Genomic DNA, 19,272 nt, shown 5'->3' on the forward strand with positions numbered 1-19,272 from the left:
AAGGTACTGCACACTGCATCACCTATAGGCTGATAGAAGGCACTGCACACTGCATCGCCTATAGGCTGATAGAAGGTACTGCACACTGCATCACCTATAGGCTGATAGAAGGTACTGCACACAGCATCACCTGTAGGCTGATAGAAGGTACTGCACACAGCATCACCTATAGGCTGATAGAAGGTACTGCACACAGCATCGCCTATAGTCTGATAGTCGGCACTGTGCACAGCATCACCTATAGGCTGATAGAAGGTACTACGCACAGCATCACCTATAGGCTGCTAGAAGGTACTGCACACAACATCACCTATAGGCTGATGGAAGGTACTGCGCACAGCATCACCTATAGCATGATAGAAGGTACCGTGCACAGCACCATCTATAGGCTGATAGAAGGTACTGCACCCTAAATGACTAAAATGCACCTGCTGGAAGGGAAGAAAACCTATTGTATCTCACAACGTGCAGTAAAACCGTTCACATTAATGTCATTTTATCTCTTTACTGTTTGTGTTTTTCTCCTGTCAGGGAAGTCGGCGACGTGGCGAAAGCTGATCCCTATGAGGTAAATATTCCCTTTGACATCATTTATTTTTATTTCATGTCTGCAAAAGTGACCATCCTGCCACCATGTTGCTGGGCTGATGGGAAAAGCAGCTTAGTCCTGTCCCCAGACCGTGGTGTGCATAGTCAGAAAGATGTGCAATGGCTTCAGCTAACCCTGTCTATTCTATGCCCCCAGCCCCAGATAACGGACCGGGATGTGCCGGAAGACTTCAGGAATATTTTCCATAGACTGGCTGGAGATGTAAGTAAATTCCCATAATTCTAATTATTAAAAAATGACCGTAGCAGTGGAATGGTGCATGTCTCTCTGTGTATGTGAGGTGACTGGAACAACGGGTTGGGTACGAGATTCCGTCAGTCAGGATGGCAGCCATCAGAATACCGATATCGGCATCCTGACTGCCTGAAATCTCGAAAGGGCCGCTACATTAAATGAACCCTAATCGAACCCTCCCCCTAACCCAACCCCCCCTCCCCACAGCCTAACCCTCTCCCCTGCAACCAAACTCTAACCCTCCTTCCCCGCAGCCTAATCCTAACCCTTCTCTTCCACAGCCTAACCCTCTCCCCTGCAACCAAACTCTAACCCTCCTTCCCCGCAGCCTAATCCTAACCCTTCTCTTCCACAGCCTAACCCTCTCCCCTCAGCCAACCCTAACCCTCCCCGGCACACTTATGGTCTGGATTCCGGCTGTCAGGATTCCACCATCAGCATTCTGACAGCTGTTGAGATTCTGTCGCCGGTATTCTAACCGCCGAGATCCCGTACGTCAGGATGTCAACTACATCCCGTAACAACAGACATTGCTCAGTGGCCCAGTGATTGTCAGCTCACGTGCTCTTCTTTCCTCCTGCAGAAAGGAGAGGTCACTGCGAAGGATATTCAGACCATACTGAACAGAATTCTAGCAAAGAGTAAGTAGATCTCCCAGGATCTTCCCATGTGATCTGTCTGGCTCACCAGAACAGCGATCTCGGCAGATTGTGAAGGTTTAGATTCCTGCGCACACAGTGGCTACACAGAGACATTGATGATTATAAATGGCTGATTATAACTCTGGCTGCACCTATGTATACGCTCCGAAGCTACCCTAATGCGGCTGTAACTGTACAATGAATTAGGGCCCTGACTCTGCATTGTAGGTGATTCCAAATGTGGATGGATCAGGCAGATTTCTGCGAACTGCACCATAGCCAGTGATCGCAGACTCAGGCTCTAAATATATAACCATATTAGTCTACCATATCTGGGTGAATACATAGCTGGGACTTGGGCCTGATTCAGACCTGATTGCTGCTGTGTGTTTTTGCAGCGGTCTGCGATCAGATAGCCGCCGCCCATAGAGAGTGAGAACCCGCCCTGTGCAAGTGTGCGAATGTATGTGTACGGAGTGCGAAAATTCCGCCACACAGCGGACAGCTGCAAATACGTTCGCAACTCACTCACCATCGAATGTTTTTCCATACTGTGCAGTGTGTGCGTAGCCCAGGAGTTACTCCTCCAGTGCGAGGAAATCAGGCTGATCGGGGCCCGAGCCGACGTCACACACCCTCTCTGAAAACGCTTGGGAACGCCTGCGTTTTTCCTGACACTCCCAGAAAACAGCCAGTTACCACCCCCAAACGTCCGCTTTCTGTCAATCACCTTGCATACGCCTAGCGATCAAAATTTTTGCACCATCCTGTCGATGTTTGGCGTCACGCCTGCGACAAACGGCCGCTGTGTGATTTACACACAACAACGATCGGGTCTGAATCGGGCCCTTGGATCACCAACTCATGTGCAAATACATACAGTTAGACAGACAGACACTTGTAAACGCCTCGTCGCTCCCAGAATAATGTAAGAATAATGCTCTGTGAAGTGCACAGTGTGGATTGGTGGATTCATGCACAGGGGCAGGGCCAGTGATGTCACAGCAGTTTAAGTAACTGGAACCTCCTCTATTTGATTTCTATGAAGGCGATGGAATATCAGGGCAGCACTGAACGCTCCATAGCCCTCATTCCGAGTTGATCGCTCGCTAGCTGCTTTTAGCAGCATTGCACACGCTAGGCCGCCGCCCTCTGGGAGTGTATCTTAGCTTAGCAGAAGTGCGAACGAAAGGTTAGCAGAACTGCTCGAAAATCTTTTCATGCAGTTTCTGAGCAGCTCAAAACCTACTCCTACCTTGCGATCACCTCAGTCAGTTTAGTTCCTGCTTTGACATCACAAACACGCCCTGCGTTCGGCCAGCCACTCCCCCGTTTCCCCAGACATGCCTGCGTTTTTACCTGTCACGCCTGCGTTTTTTAGCACACTCCTTGAAAACGGCCAGTTACCACCCAGAAACACCCACTCCCTGTCAATCACTCACCGATCAACAGAGCGACAGAAAAGCGTCGCTCGACCTTGTGTAAAACTGCATAGTTTTGTGTGAAAGTACTTTGCACGTTCGTACTGCGACACCCGTATGCATGTGCAGAAATGCCGCTTTTTCACCTAATTGCCGCGTTGCGACTGAAAGCAGCTAGTGATCAACTCGGAATGAGGGCCCATGTTTTATATATAAAAGTTTCAATGCCGGTGTTCAGCGGCCTTAGAGTATAGCTAATAAAATAATCATTGTTCTCCAGCCGCTCAGCAGCAGCACAGTGTAATTTAGGCAGGAAAGCAAATACATGTAATAGGTGCCGCATTCTGAGCGTTTTACTATCCAAATGTTTAATGTCTGACTTTCTGTTTTCAGGAACAGACTTGAAATCAGACGGTTTTAGCCTGCCTACTTGCCGAGAAATGGTCTCCCTCATGGATGTATCCTTTGCCTGACAATATACTCCATGTGATACAGCCCTGTGGCAGCTTCCAGGACTTGGAAGTTCAAGACTGCAACAGCTGTGAGAACCGCAGAATTTCCACCAGCGATATATACTAAAAAGTATAAAAGTTTGTGTGAACATGAAGGCGTTGTATAAGGGATAATTGGTGAATATGTGTCATACTTACCTACTCTACCGGAAGCTGCGGGAGGCTCACGTTTTTTGGGGTAGCCCCCCGCACCCCCGGAAGAGTGGGCAGGTCTCCCGCATCCTGCTCGCACCCTAGTGATGCAAGCAGGATAGAGAGATAACCTCCCGAATTCCGTCGTGTGGAGAAGGGGTTAAAATGATGCAAATCGCATCATTTTAGCCCCGCCCCCTTCCCGCGGACCCGCGAATCGCGGCATTTTCCGATGTGGGGGCGGGGCTTAGCGATGTCACAGTCCGCCCCCGCCCCCCCGAATACTCCTGCAGCGTCTCCTCTCCGGGCTTCTCCCGGAGAGGAGAAATAGAATGTAGGCAAGTATGATATGTGTGTATTACTGACGATGGAATAAGCAGAGTAATAGTATACTCCAGTGGATTCAGTGTCACCAAAACAGTCCAGGGACTTAACCAGTATTGTGGATTATTGGGGGTCATTCTGAGTTGATCAAAGCCCTGCACAGGGCTATTCCACCCCGCATGTCAGTGCCGGGCCCCCAGCAGAAGTGCAAAAGCATCGCACAGCGGCGATGCTTTTGCACTTTAGGAGTAGCTCCCGGCAAGCGCAGCTTTAGCGTGCTGGCTGGGAGCTACTCGTCGCTGCCGGCCCGCAGCGGCTGCGTGTGACGTCACGCATCCGCTGCGGCCCAGCCCCCGCATGGTCCGGCCACACCTGCGATGGCTGGACCGCGCCCATAAAACGGCGGCCAAACGCTGCTGTTTCGTTCCTTTTCGGCCAGCAATCGCATCTGCCTGTCAATCAGGCAGAGGCGATCATACTGCAGCGACGCCCTTCGGCCGGTGCATGCGCAGTTCTGACCCGATAAACTGCGGTAATAAGTGTGCACAGCCGTACTCACTGTTACATATACTCAGCATGCAGCTAGAGTGGAACCATACCAGTAATGTATATGGATAGTAGTGCAAAAACAAAAATATTTGATCTTAACTAAAACTTTCTAAGATGGTCGGAACTGGGACGCTGGGTCTTTTAGAATTCAATATTCTCTGGATAAAGATACAGAAATATCTGGTAAGTCCATTTCCACAATGACTGCTTTTTCTCACCATGTTAAGGACTGACCCAAAGCTTATTACTGTGGTTCTCCACTTTGGGGAGCGCGCCCAGGTAGTCACATCAATAGGCCCCGCCCCTGTCGCGGCAAAATGCCACAATCTACAAACACCTCATCCTGCCCACTTCACTAGGAAGTGGGTGGTATGCGGGAGGTCCGGCCTCTGTTCTGGGGGTGTGGGGGGTGCTGGGAACTTCCCAAAGAAAAATGTGAGTCTCCCGCAACTTGTGGGAGACTCGGCAAGTATGGTTCTCAATCATTTCCCACCTGGGTACCCCTGACAGCCCCTTACTGTTATTTTATTTGTACACCCAACATTTGCAAAGAAAGATGTTTGTAATGAATACAATTGCTATTCGATAAAAGGTATAGGTGCTGATATTTATATTATATACAGTATATATATATATATATAGATATATATATATAGATATATAGAGCCGAAGCCGGGCACTCCAGTGTACCAGTGTCCAATAGCTGAGGTGCCCTCCTGGTGACTCCAGGTCACTATATAAGTATGTGCGTGGGAGGCGGCACTCAAACAGACTCAGCGAGATGCAAATAGCATGGGTGTTTAATAGATCAAACTGGCCGACATGTTTCGGGGCAGTCACCCCGTCCTCAGGGCCAAACAGCACTAGGTGATTCATCGCGCTCTACGGGCGCTCTTCACCGTCGTAAGGGGCTACGCCCCCTTAACCCTTGCACACCCTTGTGGCGTGCAATACTTTTATTATATGGAGTATTACCTCCAATCATAATTGTGTGAGTGGTTAAATATTGCACGGACAAAGGGCGTGCAATGGTTAAGGGGTCGAAGCCTCTTGCAACAGCGTGAACAGCGCACGCAGGGCCTGATGAATCATCTAGTAGGTGCTTTGGTTGGGGGAGTGGCGGGTGCGGGGAAGACGCGGATGGGATCTAGGGGTGCCGCGGGAGGGGCGGTTGCGGTGCCGCAGGTGGGGGAGGAGCTGGTGTGGTGGTGCGGCGGGTGGGGGAGGGTGTGTGGGTGCTGCGGATGGGGGTTCGGAGCCACTGTGGGTGGGGGAGGAGCAGTTGCGGGGGTAGCCCGGGTGCGGGAGAGGCGGATGCGGTGATGTGGCGGGAGGGGCGGGTGCGGGGTTGCTGCGGGTGGGGGAGTGGATCCGGAGCTACTGCGGGTGCTGGAGGGTGTGTATGGGGGTGCCGCGGATGGGGCCCGGAGGTACTGTGAGTCGGGGAGGGGCGAGTAATGCTTCTCCTGCTAAGCTGCTGTCCTCCCTTTGGCAGTGGCTCTCCCGGAGACTCGCACAGCAGCCAGTCACTATTGTTTGCGCCAGTGTCCCAATGCGCCGCATTACAGGGAAGACAATGCACTCAATAAACTACAGCTCCCAGTAGCCCTAAGGGCCGGAATGCTTCGGCGCTAAGGGCTGCTGGGAGCTGTAGTTTATGTAGTGCGTCTACTTCCCTGTAATGCGGCGCGTTGGGACACTGGTGGTAACAATAGTGACTGGCTGGCAGAACTGAGTGACTGGCTGAATCAGTGTAAAAGGTGAGAGTGCTGTGCAGGGTCAGTGACACTGCACACAGGCCCGGCGCTAGCCGCTCAGCAAAGGGATGCAGTGCAGGGAGGCACCAGGAAGGAGAGGCGTTCTGCCTGCTCTGCATCCCTGTGCTGAGCTGCTGCTGCTATCCCTGCTGCTGGCGGCTGCTGTCACACATGCAGCGGCGCCAGCAGCAAAAAACCTCCTTTCCCCCTCCCCTCCCCTGTGTGACATTCAGTGGCCGGGCGGGAGCGAAAGGGGCGGAGCTAGATGGGAATAAGGGGCGGGGCTAGATGGGAATACAGGGGGTGTTACTTGTGTAAGTGTTACTGGTACAGGGGGGCGTAACGTGTAAGAATAAGGGGCGGAGCTAGACGGGACAATGCTGCAGAAGGAGGATGAGCTGCTACAGCTTCGGCCAGCCAGACTTCTCTAGGTAAGTGTCTGGAAAGAGAGTGAGTGTGTGTATATACAGTGTCTGTGTATACTGTATACATGTGTGACTGTGTATGTGTGTAATGCATGTACAGTATGTATGTTTGTGTGTGTGTGTGTGTATATATATATATATATATATATATATATATGTGTGTATGTTGTGTGTACTGTATTTGTGTGTATATGTGACTGCGGCATAATGTGTGTAAGCATCACTGGTACAGGGGGCATTACGTGTGTAAGCGGCTCTGGTACAGAGGGCGTTACGTGTGTAAGCGTCACTGGTACAGGGGGGGGCGTTACGTGTGTAAGCGGCACTGGTACAGGGGGTGTTACGTGTGTAAGCGGCACTGGTACAGGAGGCGTTACGTGTGTAAGCATCACTGGTACAGGGGGCGTTACGTGTGTAAGCATCACTGGTACAGGGGGTGTTACGTGTGTAAGCGGCACTGGTACAGGGGGTGTTACGTGTGTAAGCATCACTGGTACAGGGGGCGTTACGTGTGTAAGCATCACTGGTACAGGGGGTGTTACGTGTGTAAGCGGCACTGGTACAGGGGGTGTTACGTGTGTAAGCGGCACTGGTACAGGGGGCGTTACGTGTGTAAGCATCACTGGTACAGGGGGTGTTACGTGTGTAAGCATCACTGGTACAGGGGGCGTTACGTGTGTAAGCATCACTGGTACAGGGGGTGTTACGTGTGTAAGCGGCACTGGTACAGGGGGCGTTACGTGTGTAAGCATCACTGGTACAGGGGGTGTTACGTGTGTAAGCGGCACTAGTACAGGGGGCGTTACGTGTGTAAGCATCACTGGTACAGGGGGCGTTACGTGTGTAAGCATCACTGGTACAGGGGGTGTTACGTGTGTAAGCGGCACTGGTACAGGGGGCGTTACGTGTGTAAGCATCACTGGTACAGGGGGTGTTACGTGTGTAAGCGGCACTGGTACAGGGGGCGTTACGTGTGTAAGCGTCACTGGTACAGGGGGCGTTACGTGTGTAAGCGGCACTAGTACAGGGGGCGTTACGTGTGTAAGCGGCACTGGTGCAGGGGGCGTTACGTGTCTAAGCAGTATAGATACAGGGGCGTTACGTGTCTAAGCGGCTTTGGTACAGAGGGCGTTACGTGTGTAAGCGTCACTGGTACAGTGGGGCGTTACGTGTGTAAGCATCACTGGTACAGAGGGGCTTTACGTGTGTAAGCGGCACTGGTATAGGGGGCGTTAAGTGTGTAAGCGTCACTGGTACAGAGGGTGTTACGTGTGTAAGCGGCACTGGTACAGAGGGCGTTACGTGTGTAAGCGGCACTGGTACAGGGGGCGTTACGTGTGTAAGCGGCACTGGTACAGGGGGCGTTACGTGTATAAGCGTCACTGGTACAGGGGGCGTTATGTGTGTAAGCGGCACTGGTACAGGGGGCGTTACGCGTGTAAGCGTCACTGGTACAGGGGGCGTTACGTGTGTAAGCGGCACTGCTACAGGGGGGCGTTACGTGTGTAAGCGGCACTGGTACAGGAGGCGTTACGTGTGTAAGCGTCACTGGTACAGGGGGTGTTACTTGTGTAAGTGTTACTGGTACAGGGGGGCGTAACATGTGTAAGCATCACTGGTTCAGGGGGTGTTACATGTATAAGCGTCTCTGGTACAGGGGGCGTTACATGTGTAAGCGTCTCTGGTACAGGGGGCGTTACATGTGTAAGCGGTACTGGTACAAGGGGCGTTACATGTGTAAGTGTCTCTACTACAGGGGGTATTATGTGCGCTGTGCCTTTGTAAAGTATGCGAGGGTGCAAATTTATCGTTTGCAGGGGAGCGCCGAACACCCTAGCACCGGCCCTGACTGCACACCGGCTGCACTGCACAGCACTGTCACCTATTACATTGATTCAGCGTCCAGACATTCCCCTCCGCGATATCACCCACTATATCCGTTACATTAGCCATCTCGGGGCTTCCAGGCTGGCAGCCCAGGTGCTGTGTTGTGGAGTCAGGGCCTCTGGGGATCTGGGCGCGGCTGTGGCTGGGAGACACTTCTGTGACATCACACGCAGAGGAGGCTCCGGGGCTCAGAGAGTATGCGGCGCAGGGAGGGCTATGAAAGCCTTCTGCTGCACCGCTTTCATAGACATCTATGCCGGTGGCCGCAGCAGCTTTTGTTCCACCTGCGCCGCGGTTAGGAAGTGGGGATTGTTGATGCCGGAGGGGGCAGGCGGACTGGCAGCAGGACATAGGACACTGCAGTAAAAGGATTTCCCCCCCCCCCCCCTATCTACAGCGCAGAGACTTGCTGCAGATGCAGTGGCATACCCACCAGCTGGACCTTTTTGGCAGGTACAGTCCCTTTTTTTATGGTCTGTACCGATTTTTGACTCTCCAAGCTTCCATTGAAAGTATAGGAAAAGGGGCGTGGCCACGCTACTGCCCCCATGGCCACGCCCTTTTTTTTGAGGTTGAAGCGATTTTTTATGTATAAATTGTTGGAGGGTATGTTGCTGCAGATGCAGGGGGCCTATTTTGGGGTGTGGGGCTGGAGCTTCAGCTCCATCAGCCCCATTATTAATCCTGCTCTGGGAAAACACAGCAGCCAAAGGGCAGAGCCTCCCATTGGATGTAACCTGTGTGGGAGGGCGTTTCTCGTCCAATCAGCTGTGGACTGGGTGTGATAGACCTGCCACTAACCCAATGAGAGCTTCTAGCCACGCCCAGCGTTATACACACAGGCACAGAGTCACAGATCTGGGCTTTTATATAGGAGATATATATACTGTATATGTGTGTATATATAAAAAAGCTATAAATGTGCTACAAACAAGATTTTTTTTAAAAGTGACCCACGAATAGAGTGAATTGTATATATATATATTGTATATTACTCATATTACAATTTCAGGAAAGTGTAAATTGAAATAAACTATAGTGCAGTATTATGAGAGTGTAGCTTATCAATTCTTTCTTTCAATGACAGTGAGACAACTTAGGAATCATATTTATGAGATCTATGGCTAAATGTATCACCTCCAAGTTCTGGAGGTGCGGGAACATTGTGCGAGTCTGCATGTTTTTTTAAAGCAGCAATCATTTACTAGGCAAAACGGGTTAGTTTGGACTTGTAAACGAATGCTGTTTTAAAAAACGGGCAGGCTCGCACAACGTTCCCACACATCCGGAACTCCGAGGCGATTACGTTTAGCCATATGTCTCATAAATATGATTCCTAAATTGTCTTGGAGGCGATTACATTTAGCCGCTGGTTACTATTCTTTAGAAAATGGTTCCTAGTGAATCAATAAGCTGCATTCTTATGTGTATCGTTCCCACTCCCAAAATGGCTGCCACTGGTGCAGTAACGGGTTGTCCTCTGATTTGTTTAGCTCGCAAATGGCCGCCTGATCTGCAATGACAGCTGTTACTTAATAAATATTGATGTTCTATGTCCAATAGGAAATCTTCAAGAGGAGGGATGAAGAAAGATCCGGAACCATAGATGCACATGAAATGAGGTTGGCTTTGCAAGATGCAGGTAATTTTTTTCCCTTTTAGAATTTGTGGGTTTTTTTTTTATTATACTTGCCCCCCCGATCCAGCTTAGCACCGCTGATTCCAGTTACGACTAATTTCATAAGTCTATAGATATACTGTATACTATAAATACACACCTTGTTGTGCGTATATGGAGGTGCTTTTGTCACCGCAATCTTTCAGTTTATCCATTACAGTTGGGGACCCTGTTCCTTCCACTATGTAGCTCTCAGTCTGTGGCTTCCTGCTGCCTCCATTCCTCTCCTCACATCATGTCACATGCAGCCCTGTCCTCACTGACACATCACTCATCTCCTGATATACTCTGTGCTGCTGGGGACCCTGCTCCTCCCACTATATAACTCTCAGTCTGTGGCTTCCTGCTGCCTCCATTCCCCTCCTCACATCATGTCACTGCCCCTGTCACATGCAGCCCTGTCCTCACTGATACATCACTCATGTCCTGATATACTCTGTGCTGCTGGGTACCCTGCTCCCCCCATTATATAACTCTCAGTCTGTGACTTCCTGCTACCTCCATTCCCCTCCTCACATCATGTCACTGCCCCTGTCACATGCAGCCCTGTCCTAGCTGACACATCACTCATCTTCTGATATACTCTGTGCTGCTGGGGACCCTGCTCCTTCCACTATATAACTCCCAGTCTGTGGCTTCCTGCTGCCTCCATTCCCCTCCTCACATCATGTCACTGCCCCTGTCACATACAGCCCTGTCCTCACTGACACATCACTCATCTCCTGATATACTCTGTGCTGCTGGGGACCCTGCTCCTCCCACTATATAACTCTCAGTCTGTGGCTTCCTGCTGTCTCCATTCCCCTCCTCACATCATGTCACTGCCCCTGTCACATGCCGCCCTGTCCTCACTGACACATCACTCATCTCCTGATATACTCAGTGCTGCTGGGGACCCTGCTACTTCCACTATATAACTCTCAGTCTGTGGCTTCCTGCTGCCTCCATTCCCCTCCTCACATCATGTCACTGCCCCTGTCACATGCAGCCCTGTCCTCACTGACACATCACTCATCTCCTGATATACTCTGTGCTGCTGGGGACCCTGCTCCTCCCACTATATAACTCTCAGCCTGTGGCTTCCTGCTGCCTCCATTCCCCTCCTCACATCATGTCACTGCCCCTGTCACATGCAGCCCTGTCCTAGCTTACACATCACTCATCTCCTGATATACTCTGTGCTGCTGGGGAAACTGCTCCTTCCACTATATAACTCTCAGCCTGTGGCTTCCTGCTGCCTCCATTCCCCTCCTCACATCATGTCACTGCCCCTGTCACATGCAGCCCTGTCCTCACTGACACATCACTCATCTCCTGATATACTCTGTGCTGCTGGGGGTACCCTGCTCCTCCCGCTATATAACGCTCAGTATGTGGCTTCCTGCTGCCTCCATTCCTCTCCTCACATCATGTCACTGTCCCCGTCACATGCAGCCCTGTCCTCACATCACTCATCTCCTGATATACTCTGTGCTGCTGGGGACCCTGCTCCTCTCACTATATACCTCTCAGTCTGTGGCTTCCTGCTGTCTCCATTCCTCTCCTCACATCATGTCACTGCCCCTGTCACATGCAGCCCTGTCCTCACTGACACATCACTCATCTCCTGATATACTCTGTGCTGCTGGGGAAACTGCTCCTTCCACTATATAACTCTCAGCCTGTGGCTTCCTGCTGCCTCCATTCCCCTCCTCACATCATGTCACTGCCTCCCACAGGATGACCTCACTCACCCCCCGCAGCTGTGAGATTCTGATGATTTGCACTAAGGGTAAAGGTTGAATCTATATATTTTGCCCTAGGTTCCCTCGGGTGGTGCGGTCCTAGAACTATACATGTGTATTGGCAGTGTGGCTGGTATGATGTACTTACTCTGGCTTTATATCCCCAGGTTTTTCTCTGAACAACAAGATCCAGCAGTGCATTACGTGGCGCTACTCGTCCGATGACCTGACCATTCACTTTGATGGTTTCGTCGCCTGCATGATCCGTTTGGAGACCTTATTCAGTAAGTGACGTCCTCTGCCAGTGTCTGTGTAATGCATATATGTCATACCACAGGTATCCGGATGATAGATAGACAGTGTCTAGTTAGACAGTCAATCGATAGACACCATATGTTAGACAGACATTAGGTAGGCAGGGTCAAATGGTCGACATGAAAATGGTCGACATAAAAAAGAGAGACACATTTTTAAATTTTCTTTTACATATTTTTGGACATTTTCATACCTTCACGATCCATGTCGACATAGAGATGGATATAAACCTTGTGGCAAGCGCAGAGAGCCCCGCAAGGGGATGTCTTTCTACAATTGGGGGTCCAAGATGACAAAACTATCCCCACAAACCACAAATATGCAAAAAACATGCTGTCTACCTTTTTTCATGTCGACCGTTTGACCCTGCCGACCTAATGTCTGTCTAACATATGGTGTCTATTGACTGTCTAGCTAGACACCGTAAATCTATCAATCCACACCCCATACCACAATACGTACAGTCAGCACATTATACATAAAGTGGAGCAGTTCATTCCTCCCAGTCAAGTGCCGTCCTGTTTAATTTCACTGCTCATGGGAATAAAAGTTTTTCACAGATTGCAAGCTCTGTGGGCCAATAACATGAACACAAATTTCACATGTAAACTCTTAGTAAATCTTGCACACTCATCACCTTTGTATTATTTTGTGGCTGGACCAACGTCCAGGAGACTGCAGCCCTCTGGATGAGTGACGTTGCTGAAGCTTGAGACGCTCGGAGACTAAGACATTTGTCTAATTATTAATTTGGCTGCGGAATGTCACATGTTTATCATTAAATGTTTCGCTTGAAGTTTTTGTTCTGTCCGTAGCTCCCCCTCGTACAGTAGGTTCTGTTCTGCTGCTTTGTGATTTATCGCATTTTGCTAAAGTGAAACGCGTAACATAGCGATAGAAGAAGTATTTACCAAAGGGTGCTAGCACTGATTTTCATTGGGGAATCCTCTCTTATAAGGAGAATAGTGATGTATGTGCAAGAAAATAGCTGGAAAAAACTACTTAATTATTAAATAAAACATTTCTTCAATACATAATGGTTTAATTAAAATATTTTAATGAGCTTCATTTTTTAAACACAGCCTATAACATGGTAGTTAGGAGCTAATTAGCTGGTACTTTATCTCCCTCCAAGGCTTAGTAAATAGCCCCAATAACCTCAGACACTGGCGTTGCTGCATAGGAAACTGCAAAACAATGTTGTCGCCTTGTAAGGTGAAATTACTGCCTCAGTACACCTTACCTGCTCCCCTGAATTTTTTGGGAGGTCCCCTTGAACCCCAGGAGAGTGATGGGGAGAGTAATACCAGGAATTGCGGGTCTGTAGGGAGGGGGAGGGGCCTATATTATGTGAATCTCATGCTATTGGTCCTGTCTCCTTTTCTTAGACCTGCAGTTCACAGTATTACTCTCCCCAGCATGTCCTACATCTAGAGATGCAATGTTCCTCTCTTGCAGCCCTGGCATTCACAGTCCACGCAGACAGAAGATGTAGATTGTTAGCTCTTCAGAGCAGGGCCCTCTTTCCTCTTGTTATCTAAGCCCTCGTCTCAACACATTTCACTCGCAGCTCTCCCCTACTCAACGACCATCTTTACCCTGCTAGTAAAGGCTCATCTCCATTTATGGCCACCAGCCTCTAGTAGTACGATGATCACTCCCTCAATACTTACATCTTAGCTGTATTATGTCTTGAGAAGCGTGTGGTGCTCTGTTACCTGTACTCTATTTCTGTTATTTATTTACTGTAATGCTATGTTTTATCTCCCTGTACTGTCCTTTGTACGGCGCTGCAAAACACATGTGGCGCCTTATAAATAAAATGTAATAATAAATTTAATAATAATAATATAACCTCAGATTCGGATTAAAACCACTTCTTTCTAATTGATTTTTTATTTTTTTTGCAGAAATGTTTATAGGTTTGGACAAGTATCATAGTGGAAGGATCACCCTCAACTTACAGGAGGTACCGCAGCCGTTATTTTACATTTTCAGTTTTTCTTTTTTAACAATTATGTGTATGTCATTCAAAAAGAACTGCATTAGCGTGTATCAGTGCCACCTACAGGTTAAAGGGTGGTACTGCATTTTGTTTCAAACATAAAAAATTAGCAAATCCCAATTGGTACATTTGCATCATAAAGGGGTTTTTCTTTTTAAAACAGTGACGCTTAAAAATCAGGACGAGTGCAAAATGACATTTTCATTCACTATTGTTATCCCTGTTTTGTTTCCGCAGTTGCTCCATGCTTCGTTGGTCTAGAAGTGGACATGTATGGGACCAGTCAGAGCCGGATCAAGGCTATGGGGGCCCGGGGCACTTTAGACAGGGTGGCCTCTATTAAAGAGGAAGGCAGATGAATTAAATCTCTATCTATCTATCTATCTATCTATCTATCTATCTATCTATCTATCTATCTATCTATCTATCTATCTATCTATCGCATATTAGTATCCTGTAGAAAGGAAGAGGTGACACTCCTCAGACATTTAAGTTAGTTTTAAACCTGTAGTAATAGTTACCAACGTTTCAATAGCTCTGTCGGTCTTTTCCTCAGGGTACAGATTTACAATTTAAAAGTCGGAGTGCAGCTTCACCAAAATATATAATTTTAAAATTGCCACGGCACACCATTGGCCCCCACAGTAATTAAACACACTGGCTCCCATAGTAATTATGCACTGTATATAAGGGTTCCTGGGGTTATGAATGGAGTGTGAGGACGGGCTCCTTCCATTAGTCCCAGTACTGGTCTTTAGTGCCTTAGCTTAGCTAATCAGTGCCTACACCAGCATGGGTGTGTTAGAGGGTGGTCAGCCTGAACGTGGAGTCTCTCTCATTACCTGGGCAGCAAACTGCTGACTTGCAGAGAGACACCATTACTGTTTGAAGTGAGTGCTGTACTGAATTGCTTTTTGGTAAGGTGGACAGTAGGTCCGTCTCACACATATAGACGAAACTTTCTGTATAGTCAGAGCCGGGCAGGCTAGGATTTATGTTTTATTTTTTTACTTTTGCTGCAAATAAAAATAGCTGAGGCTATTTGCACCAGTTACACTGGACTGGTATCACTGTTTGGGCTTGTGTGAGAAAGTGCACGTGAAAACAAACAAAAAAAGTTTTATTATGTCTGTCCTACTTTTTGCACTGATGATGTCATGCGATGCTGGCAGTGACAGACTTTGTGACACCGTGCAGACACATAACAGAAGAGCACTGACAGTACTGCCACTGGCTGCACCTTCCCCTCCCTTCTTCATCCTCCATATGCAGTCTCCTTGGAGCTAGACCCTCCTTCCCTGCATCCTGTACGCCGGCCAATCACCAAGCCGCAGGCTGCAACTTCACATTCCATTGGACAGCCACCGGCAGCCCAGCACTGCTCTGTGAAGACTGATGAGGTGCTGGTGCAAGCTACAGTGTGACGCCCTCCTGCTTGTCACAAGGCCACTTTTAGCAGGTCTATGGCTGATATCTTAAAATCCCACGGTGGTATCATGACGTCCCTGCTCTTATTACTGTGGTGCAGGATGACGAATGATCGGCTTCCTTCCTTTTTACAAGTTATGAAGTGATTTACTCCCCTGGGTGTAGCTGGTGATGGATACTATGGGGATATTTATCAAACCTCCTAAAGAGGACAAATGAAAATGTTGTCCCTAACAACCAATCAGATTCTAGCTTTCATTTACCTAGGACAGTGACAGGCGACCTGATACACTCCGGGGGCCGCATTAGGTTGCCCAGTAACCTTCAGAAGGTCCACACATTACTCTTAAACTTTGTATTAATTTAAATGAATACATTTAATCAGTATGCGATTAGCATACCTCTTGCCGGTATCCCGGCTGGCACAATACCGCCGTCGGGATACCGACAGGGGCATCATACTGCCGCCTGTATACCAGCAAGGTAGGTGATTCTCTCTTTATGGGTGTCCACGGCACCCATAGAGGGAGAATAGAACCTTGTAGCTCGCCACAGAGCCTGCAAGGGGCTTCATTGCACTTACCCCCCTGCCAGCATTCTACTGCTCGGGATGCCGACGTCCGGATCCTGCCGTTTGGCATCCCGGGCGGCGGTATATCATACCGAACCCATTTAATAAATGAAAGACAGCTATCTGTAATAACGAGATGTAGTTATTAGGTCGACAGTCACAATGTCAACAGTGTTGAAATGTCAACGGACAATGTTATGATGTCGACAGCCTCAGAATGTTGACATGTTCACATTGCCGACATCTGAAATGTTGACGTGAAATCCCGACATTCCCGGAATGTTGAAATAAGGGTTAGACTGCAGGATGGGAGGGTTAGGGTAGGCACTATGGGGCAGACTAGGGGTGGGGAATAGGGTTAGGGGGAAAATACTCACTGGAACGCCATTCTGTAAAATGGCTGCACCAGAACTGCTCCGCACGTGACCGCCCGGAAGCCGCTGCTGACAGGAACAAGGAAGTGACTACTGGGCCACCAGGGATGGTTTGTCAACATTCTGTCATGTTGACCTTGTACAGTATACCACACACATAATAGCATATCAGCAGGAATATAAGCTACAACAAACAACTAAGGAGATTTATGGTAAGAACTTACCTTTGTTAAATCTCTTTCTGCGGGGTACACTGGATTTCACAGGGAATAACATCAGGGTGTAGAGTTGGATCTTGATCCGAGGCACCAACAGGCTAAAAGCTTTGACTGTTCCCAGAATGCATAGCGCCGCCTCCTCTATAACCCCGCCTCCCTGCACAGGAGCTCAGTTTTGTTAACCAGCCCAATGCAGTAGCAGGAAAAGAGACGACAACGGCTAGTAGCTACATATACCACATTCTCACGACAGGAGAAGTGTCAGCGGCTAATGCCATACCAACCCGAAGAAGCTAAGTGCGTCAGGGTGGGCGCCTTGTGGAGCCCAGTGTACCTCGCAGAAAGAGATTTAACAATGGTAAGTTCTTATCGTAAATCTCGTTTTCTGCTGCGGGGTACACTGGGCTCCACAGGGAATGACATCAGGGTGTAGAGTTGGATCTTGATCCGAGGCACCAACAGGCTAAAAGCTTTGACTGTTCCCAAGATGCATAGCGCCGCCTCCTCTATAACCCCGCCTCCGTGCACAGGAGCTCAGTTTTGTTAACCAGCCCAATGCAGTAGCAGGAAAAGAGACGACAATGGTTAGTAGCCACATATACCACATTCTCACGACAGGAGAAGTGTTAGCGGCTAATGCCATACCAACCCAAAGAAGCTAAGTGCGTCAGGGTGGGCGCCCTGTGGAATCCAGTGTACCTCGCAGAAAGAGATTTAACAAAGGTAAGTTGTCGGATTCTCGCGAGATTCGTATTCTATATAAGGAGCCGCGCATCGCCGACATTTTCACTCGTGCATTGGAGATGATAGGGAGAGGACGTGCAGTGTTCTCTCAGTTGTGTTCAGTGTGCTGCAAATATCTGTGCTCAGTGTGCTGCAAATATCTGTGCTCAGTGTGCTGCAAATATCTGTGCTCAGTGTGCTTGCAAATATCTGTGCTCAGTGTGCTGAAAATATCTACGTTCTCTGCCTGAAAAATGCTCCATATCTGTGCTCAGTGTGCTGCAAATATCTGTGCTCAGTGTGCTTTATTGTGGGGACTGGGGACCACCAGTATTATTTCTTACCATAAAACTCGTTTTCTGCTGCTGGGTACACTGGGCTCCACAACGATAGACATTGGGGATGTCCTAAAGCAGTTCCTTATGGGAGGGGATGCACTGTAGCGGGCACAAGAACCCGGCGTCCAAAGGAAGCATCCTGGGAGGCGGAAGTATCGAAGGCATAGAACCTTATGAACGTGTTCACTGAGGACCATGTAGCCGCCTTGCACAATTGCTCAAGGGTCGCACCACGGCGGGCCGCCCAAGAAGGTCCAACAGACCAAGTAGAATGGGCTTTGATGGTAGCAGGAGCTGGAAGGCCAGCCTGTACATAAGCATTTGCAATCACCATTCTAATCCATCTGGCCAAGGTCTGCTTGTTAGCAGGCCAGCCACGTTTGTGAAAACCAAACAGAACAAAAAGAGAATCAGACTTCCTAACGGAGGCTATCCTCTTCACATATATACGGAGAGCCCGTACCACATCCAAAGACCTCTCTTTGGAGGACAAGTCAGGAGAACTAAAGGCAGGAACCACAATCTCCTGGTTAAGGTGGAAGGAAGACACCACCGTAGGTAAAACCAGGGCACGTTCTAAGAACTGCCTGGTCACGATGAAAAATCAGATAGGGGGACTTACAGTATAAGGCACCCAAGTCCGAGACCCTTCTAGCAGAGGCAATAGCCAGCAAAAACAAGACCTTAAGGGAAAGCCACTTAAGGTCCGCAGATGCAAGAGGTTCAAACGGAGACTCTTGCAAGGCCTCCAGAACCACCGACAAATCCCAAGGGGGCACAGGTGGTACATAAGGAGGTTGAATCTGTAAAACACCCTGAGTGAAAGTATGAACGTCAGGCAGAGTTGCAATTTTTCTCTGAAACCACACCAAAAAGGCAGAAATGTGAACCTTGAGGGAGGCCAGACGAAGGCCTAAGTCCAGGCCCTGTTGCAGGAAGGCGAAAAGTTTGGCCGTACTAAACTTGTAAATGACATGGTTATTAGACGCACACCAAGTAAAGTAAGAATTCCAGACCCTATGGTAAATCCGAGCAGAAGCCGGCTTACGGGCCTTCAACATAGTTTGAACGACCGCGTCAGAGAATCCCTTGGCCCTCAGTACGGAAGCTTCAAGAGCCACGCCGTCAAAGCCAGTCGGGCCAAATCTTGGTAAACACAAGGGCCCTGAACGAGGAGGTCTGGTTGTTGTGGAAGTAGAAGGGGACGCTCTATCAAGAGGCCCTGTAGGTCTGAGAACCAGTGCCGTCTGGGCCACGCTGGAGCTATGAGAAGCAGGATTCCTCCTTCCTGCTTGAACGTCCGTATTACTCTGGGCAGGAGTGACACTGGAGGGAATACGTACGGCAGCCGAAAGCTCCGTGGAATTGCCAGTGCATCCACGAACGCTGCTTGAGGATCCCTTTTT

General features: G+C 49.1%; 1 protein-coding gene across 1 annotated transcript in view; it reads left to right on the forward strand.

Moving 5' to 3' along the window:
- Positions 1 to 15,245, forward strand: part of LOC134910697 (calpain-8-like) — a 136,490-nt gene extending 121,245 nt beyond the window's left edge. Inside the window, exons 13-21 of the mRNA XM_063919019.1 lie at positions 532 to 568; positions 746 to 811; positions 1,428 to 1,485; positions 3,300 to 3,364; positions 4,538 to 4,606; positions 10,056 to 10,134; positions 12,062 to 12,178; positions 14,120 to 14,178; positions 14,452 to 15,245. Of these exons, the coding sequence (XP_063775089.1) occupies positions 532 to 568; positions 746 to 811; positions 1,428 to 1,485; positions 3,300 to 3,364; positions 4,538 to 4,606; positions 10,056 to 10,134; positions 12,062 to 12,178; positions 14,120 to 14,178; positions 14,452 to 14,475 (574 nt within the window). The 3' untranslated portion in view covers positions 14,476 to 15,245. The remainder of the gene's footprint in view (positions 1 to 531; positions 569 to 745; positions 812 to 1,427; positions 1,486 to 3,299; positions 3,365 to 4,537; positions 4,607 to 10,055; positions 10,135 to 12,061; positions 12,179 to 14,119; positions 14,179 to 14,451) is intronic.
- The last annotated feature ends 4,027 nt before the right edge of the window (positions 15,246 to 19,272 follow it).

This window comes from Pseudophryne corroboree, chromosome 4, assembly GCF_028390025.1.
Source record: "Pseudophryne corroboree isolate aPseCor3 chromosome 4, aPseCor3.hap2, whole genome shotgun sequence".
Classification (NCBI taxonomy): Eukaryota; Metazoa; Chordata; class Amphibia; order Anura; family Myobatrachidae; genus Pseudophryne; species Pseudophryne corroboree.